The sequence below is a fragment of the Solea senegalensis genome, linkage group LG17 (assembly GCF_019176455.1).
Source record: "Solea senegalensis isolate Sse05_10M linkage group LG17, IFAPA_SoseM_1, whole genome shotgun sequence".
NCBI lineage: Eukaryota > Metazoa > Chordata > Actinopteri > Pleuronectiformes > Soleidae > Solea > Solea senegalensis.
The window spans coordinates 10,384,619-10,391,795 of NC_058037.1; the positions used below are offsets into that span (position 1 = coordinate 10,384,619).

Below are 7,177 nucleotides of genomic sequence, written 5' to 3' on the forward strand. Positions count from 1 at the left end.
TCTTGTATAAAGTACCTAAAAGGGATAGTAAAGTACAAGTATCTTATCCAAAAAATGACTTTGGTAGAAGTTGAAGTCACTTTTTACAATATTACTAAGTAAGTAAAAGTACTTAAAGTATATGCCATTCACTGTACTAAGAATCAAAACTCATTTTCTGATGCAAAATGTACTTAAGTTTTAGAATTCAAAGTATTAAAAAAAAAGGTGAGGAGTTAGGATTGAGCCAAGGTGTCTCAGTAGTAGGGCGATTTGTCATTCAACAGGAAGGATATGGGTACAAATCCTGGCTCTGCTAGTCTATATGTCCTTGAGCAAGACGCTTAACCCCATGTTGAAGCGTGTGAATGAGTATGAAAGATGTGTAAATGGAAAAACTGTAGTCTAAAGCAGCTCATCAAGACTAGAAAAGATCTATATTAATACAGCACCATTACCAACTCATCCTCTTCTGATTTTATTTGGTAGTAACAAAGATAGTTAGAGGAAATGTAGTGGAGTAAAAGTAAAAGTTGCTTGAAATATAAATAACAAAGTAAAATGTAATTTTACAAAGTATCTGGACTACATTACATTACATTACAACACTGAATAAGTTATATAATTATGTAAAAACTAGGGATGGGAATCAGTATCAGTCTGACACTGGTCAAAATCACTGGCTGGATATCAGACAGATGAAAATGTAAAACACAATACAATACAACAATCCTATACTGTATATACTGTATATCTCATGCTTCACTATGCACAGGCCATAGAAATCAGTGATAGCATTTTAGCTGGTTTAATTTATGCCAGTAAAACTAGACCTTTAAGAATCCTGTGGCCCAATTAAAATTCTGAAATTCTCCTGTGGCCTCACCAGAACCTTAAATCACACCTCTGATCTGAACAAGCAAGACTGCAACATGTGGATAACAACTTCAGTTTTTGAACTTGGTCTCTTTTTTGGGTTGTTATTTGTAACATTCACAGACCTAACGTGGTCCACATGTAGTCATTTAATAGTATTATATCCTTATGTAATCATTTTCTGCTCATAATATTATGAGGCTACTTCACAAGTTTGATATTTTATTTTCTATGTAGTCATAAATTTGTGATGTAATAAACGCCATTGTCCTCCATGCAGCTACTGTTGAGTGTTTACAGTGGGTGACTGCTCCTAGTTGGCGCAACGGCTCAAAAAGGGAGTAGCCCTCAACTAATCTCTAATGCTAAAGTCGACCCCTGCTGGCATGAGCCTGCTACTACAACAATTCCATTTTAAAGCAACAGTATGCATTTTTTAATACCTTAAAACTACACTTGTTTCCTTAATTCCCACTCTAGACGTTAGCATCTGTCCTTGCACGTTACGGTATTATGAACTCCAGATAATATCTGAAGAACTGACATAATAACAGTATAATAACAGGACACCAAATAAAATGGACTGTGGGCTTGAAGTTTGAATAATTGTCAGAAATTTTAAGTATAATCTAAACATACAAGATTTCAGAATGTGAAACATAAGATCACAGTTTATCCATTTTAATATAGACTAAATATTTCAATCAATAGATGTGAACATTACTAACAGTGAGATGGTTTGGTCATGTGCAGAAGAGGTCAAAGACCTCAACGATGGAGCTGCTGAAGGACACAAGGGAGAGGACAATATGGAGGCAGACGAGCCACTGTAGCAACCCCTAAAGGAGAAGCTGAAAGAAGAAGAAGAAGAAGTAGAGGAAGAGGAAGAAGAAGAACAAGAAGAACATCACTAACATCTTCGAGTATTTTAAAAAAAAGACTGAAAATGTTCATTATTTAGTGTTTAATGATTTAGTTTAATGATTTAATGGACCAGGGGAGTACTGGCACTTATTGTTTCCCCCACTTTACACACCAGGATAGGCTAAATATTAGAGACACCACAGACTGCACTGGTCTTATTTATGTTAAGGCAAAAAAGGGGTTGATATAACTGAGGGGAGTTTAAAGGGAGTAGATTACTACCGCAAGTTTTTCCCTGTTTTGACGTCAATGTCATTGAGAATAAATGGAGAATAAACAGTATCCATTGTCCAGCAGTGAGATGACTGTGCACTTTTCAGCCTATATCACCTGAGTTCATCTTGGAGTGCAGGTGTGTGTGTGTGTGTGTGTTTGTGTGTGTGGGAGGGGGAGATGGGTGGGAGGGCAGTTGGCAAATCCACAGTCAGATTGCTCAGTGTGAAGTTTTCCAGCTTCACAGACACATCATGCGCTCTCTGCTTCCTCTCCTCTGCCTGTTCCTGGCCAGGACAAAAAGAGCAGCGGCATCCGACTATACTTTGCCCTTCATGGTTAACCTGGACCAGGACCTTAAGGTTTTCCTTAAATGGGGCTTTGATAACCAGAAAGGAGAAATCGAATTCAAACTGGTTGTCAACACCACAGGCTGGATAGGCTTTGGCTTTAGTCCGAATGGTGATATGATAGGTGCAGATATCGTCATTGGGGGAGTTCATTCTAATGGAAGCTACTTCACAGTAAGACATTTGCAGTAGAAGTTGGTTATGTTTCCTCCAGGCCACTATCACGCTTTCTGTTGTCTGAGAGTATTTTTGTTTTGTTTTGTTTTTTTCCCAATAGGATCACCATGGCATAGGGAAGTTCAAGCCTGTGATTGATAAGCAGCAGAGCTACACTCTTCTCTCTTTGACTGAAGTAGACGGTCAAACCAGCATGAGGTTCCGGAGGTCCATACGGACGTGTGATGACGAAGACTTCGATATCACTGTGAGGCATTTTGTTTTTTTTTCTCCCAACCATGTTGGTTATTGTATACATACAAAACATTACAAGAAAAACATATTTGTGAAGAAAATTATCAAAACACCTTGTTGTTCCTCCAATTAAGTTTTATGTTACATCAAGTGTTGAGAATTTGTGTTTCAATTCTGATCATGTCGGACGTTATAGAATGTGAAAGCAAAATTATGCTACAATTTAAACAATATTTGAACCATTTTGTATATATGGATGAGTTGAACATTGCTTCCTGATTCTAGCATTTCTACTGACTTCCCATAAACTCTCATTTAGAGCATGGGGGCATTTACTCGCTACTTTTGTTGAGTTGTAATCTTGCTTTTTTTGGCTCATGTATTCCATCACCTTTTGTATTGTTGAGCTAAATCTCTTTGACATAAAGCTTAGGTTTCAGGGACTGAAATCACGTACACCATGTTATGTGACATCTTTTGTTTACCATTTACCCACCCTAGCTTTAACTGGGTGGTTTCACATATGAACACAATGGCCACAATAGCACCCATGAGGGGTACATTACACTTTGTTTTGTACTTGAAATACTATAGGGTTTTAGTAATAAAAAACCAGTTAGTGTTGGTGCTGTGCAAAGTCTGAATTGTCTCTGTTCTTTTTACATGGATCTTCAAAATAACTTGGATAAAGAATTGATTTCTCAGTTTTGGGAACTCGTGTCATATTATCACTTCTGTGTCGGACATTGTTATTGACTTCAGTTACCATCTTTTAACAGGATGATCCCATTAAGCTGATCTATGCGTATGGAAACACAGATAAGATCGAGTACCATAGTAATCGCAGAGGCACCAAGGAGGTCAACCTACTGAACTATATGCCCAGGACTGTCCTTTCTAACCCCAGCTATCTCAGTGCAACAGTGGTCAATGTAAGGATAACGGAGTGTTTTTATAGTTATGTTATTATTATTATTATTATTATTTGTATAGAACTGGAATACTGTTACATACATTACAAAGAAATCATCATAAAGTATTTGTGAGTATTTTTTTTGCAGATCACTGTCCCCCCCGTTCATACCTACTACCACTGCAAGGTCATGAAGTTTTCAAACATAAATACGAAACGTCATATATACCGGGTAATTATCCTATATATTCCTTATGTTATCATTACCACTCCAACCAAATACATACTGTAAATCCTGCATTAATCTCTCCCACTTTGCTTCAGATTGAGCCAGTGATTGAGCACCATGACATTGTTCATCACATGCTTCTGTACAGCTGCCCGTCCACTGTGAGGGTGACGTATGACAAGCAGTGCTTCCTGGGCGACGCTGGCGACACTTGCTACGGCGTGGTGGCCGCATGGGCATTGGGAGGAGGGGTGAGGGAGAGTCAAGTGTTCGTAAATTTGACGACACTTTTGAAATTCCTAGATTAATAATTATATTGAAATTGGATCAATTTATCACCGATACTGCAGGCGATTGAGCTTCCAGATAATGCAGGTATTCCTGTTGGAGGTGATGGCAGAGATATCTACTACCGGCTGGAAATCCATTACAATAACCCACACCTCGATGCAGGTAGATACATCACTTCTTCTCATAATGTATTTCTTTGGAATAACATAAAACACTTCTTATACTTCTGATTCTTCAACTGTACAGATATACAGTACATACAATAAATGATAGTTGAGACTGAGATACTTCCTTGTGACGTTCTAGGGTGTACACTTCACATGATACAACAGTACCTGTTCATGTCATGCACTTCCTGGCCTTTACATTCCCTGGGGTTATTTTAAAAACTCTTGTCATAATGTGCATATTAACTTTTACTGTACATGCTCTTGTTTTCTTCTCATTTCTATACAATCAAGGTGTAACAGTTTACAACATCTGTCTCTCTCTGATTAGGACGGACAGACAGTTCAGGACTAAAACTGTACCATACAGCCCAACTCAGGCAGCATGATGTAGGCATCCTGACCACAGGTGTGCTGCCTTTTTCTAGCATGGTGTACAGCATCCCCCCCAAAGCCTCTGAGTTCCTCACCTACGGTGTGTGTAATACCTCTCTCATTACACAGGTATGCAGTGAACTGGTATGGATTTCAAATGACAGGAGTGAAAAAATAATTTCTTGTGAAGTGTTTTATCTTTTCCGCCCTAGTCTAATGATCCGGTGCCTGATCTCCAAATATTCGGTGTCCTGTTGCACACTCACCTGGCTGGGAGGAAAGTCAGAGTTGCCCAGTACAGGTCAGAAAGTTATAAGTTATAATCTAATTTAAATAAAAAAAATAGATTCTATGATTTTGTTACCTTATTTATTAGATTCATACTGTATATACCAACAGTCAAGGCTAATATATATTTGTTAGTCTTTATTTACCCCTGTTAGTCTCATTGACAAGAGCTGGTTTTGAGGAATTGAGGAATTAGTGTAGTCACTATTTGAGTTTGTACAGCGGTTGATTATGTGCTGTTGCATTGTTCTCATATAAACCAAGTATTAATCTTACTTCATACCTGTTGGTGTGTGCAGAGACAGAAAGCAGATAGACTTCATAGCTGTGGATGAAACTTACAACTTTGAGATGCAAACGATTGTCAGTTTGGGAGAAATCAAGACCATCAAGCAGGTAGTGTTTTTGCCTCAACATGATAAAAGTCAGTTTTTTCTATATAGTTATAAGTTCTTTAGGCTGTTAAAACTATATAATAATACTGTTATTATTTGTGTTCATTACAGGATGATGAGATTGCAGTGGAGTGCACCTATAACACAGTTGATCGCACTAATGTGACTAAGGTATTTTCTAATGCAGGAATTCCTTTCAAGAATATAAACACAAGTAACATGTTGTAAATTCAATTTTTATTTTATATTATTTTTCCATATATAGATGGGCACAGCAACCACTGATGAGATGTGCCTGGCCTTCTTATTCTATTACCCAGCAATCGAGATCACATCATGTATCAGCCACCCAATTACGATGTCTCAGTCAGATACGAGCAACCAGTAAGACTCTATGCCTCACACATACAATTTAATAGACAGTAATATCGTGATTTGCTCTGGTTTAAGTTTGCCTCTTTTTAATGTCTGTCAGAACATCCGCTGAGACTTGGGACCATGATACAATTACTCAACAGGAGAATTTGCTAAAAACACTGCCACAACTTCAGATTATCTCTAATAATGAGGTAAGTGACAGTGAGTTGCTTAGTGACTTTTCCTCTCTACATCTAATTCTAACAAAAAAGTAACACATTTTATTTAGGGGAAATTGTATTCTTTTAAGTCCTCAGTTTGTTTGTTTTTTCAGCAAATGATCTGTGATTTTTTAATTTCATTTTATTTTCATAATTTATAAATTAACATTTATTTTACATATGTTTAATTCATTTACATAAATAAATAACCCCAAGCTTAAGCGGTTAAAGAGCTGCCATTAACAGCAGACACATAAGTGTAACATCAGATGTTTGTGACGCGCATTGTTCAAACGCCATTGTATTTGTCATTCTCTCAGGGTCCTAGCTCATGTTTCTATTCTCTGATGCTTCTGTGTGTTTTTTATTAGTCAGCCTTTATTCACCCTCCTGTATTTGTATGTGGCTCTCAGGATGAAGCCACTTACCACAAATGAGTTTTTCTGGTGTTTGATGATTATTTTATGCAATACCATTTAGTATTTGTTTTCCTTTTCCACAGTACAACCATACATATTACGACAATGGCATCATCAGAGAGATGATGGAGACTCCAAAACCTCAGTCTTGTCATTACAGCAATGCGTCAAATAGACTCTACACTTCCTGGCTTATGGACCCAGCAGGAATCATGCTTTTGCTTGTCTGGATTGCATTAATGTAAAGTAGTTATTGGAGCAAAAAAATGCAATCCATTGCAACGGTGATAAAGGAAGGCACAGTGGATACACTCTCATTACCATTTTTCTAAATGTTTTTATTGTATATCATTTTACAATTTTATTGTAAATCATTTTGATTTTGTATTTTTCTATCTTTACATTACATGTAACTTCTCTTTGGTATTACCAATTATTTGTGGATTGGAGTCAGCAAATGAGATTTATATTGCTACCTTATTTTAAACTCTGTTTTGTAACAGTGATGCCCACTGCTTTATGGGCACATTTTACATTTACTAACTTTTTCTGTTTTAATATGAATATGATAGTGTTTTTATTAACAGGATCCCAGTAAGCCATAAGTGACAAACAAGTACTTTATTTTATATATGTCTTAATTAGTCTTTGCCATATACACGTATGCTGTTTGTTGACCAATACAAATAAATCACCTCTTCATAATCGTTCATTTAATAAAATAAAAATAAATATGTTAACGGGTGTCATCAGTGTGTTGATGCATGTC

General features: G+C 36.9%; 1 protein-coding gene across 1 annotated transcript; it reads left to right on the forward strand.

Moving 5' to 3' along the window:
- Positions 1-2,203: 2,203 nt before the first annotated feature.
- moxd1l (monooxygenase, DBH-like 1, like) lies at positions 2,204-7,148 on the forward strand. The gene is made up of 13 exons (XM_044048957.1): positions 2,204-2,516; positions 2,620-2,766; positions 3,533-3,685; positions 3,815-3,898; positions 3,991-4,146; positions 4,246-4,348; positions 4,685-4,857; positions 4,941-5,029; positions 5,316-5,412; positions 5,523-5,582; positions 5,677-5,795; positions 5,887-5,980; positions 6,492-7,148. The coding sequence occupies exons 1-13, from the start codon at positions 2,247-2,249 to the stop codon at positions 6,651-6,653; spliced, it is 1,707 nt and encodes a 568-aa protein (XP_043904892.1). The 5' UTR covers positions 2,204-2,246; the 3' UTR covers positions 6,654-7,148.
- Positions 7,149-7,177: the final 29 nt, after the last annotated feature.

Excerpts from the sequence above, each read along its gene's own strand:
- moxd1l (XM_044048957.1), top strand. The coding sequence starts at position 2,247 with ATGCGCTCTCTGCTTCCTCTCCTCTGCCTGTTCCTGGCCAGGACAAAA. Across the intron at positions 2,767-3,532 it reads ACGAAGACTTCGATATCACT|GATGATCCCATTAAGCTGAT; the intron begins GTGAGGCATTTT and ends ATCTTTTAACAG. Across the intron at positions 3,899-3,990 it reads CGAAACGTCATATATACCGG|ATTGAGCCAGTGATTGAGCA; the intron begins GTAATTATCCTA and ends ACTTTGCTTCAG.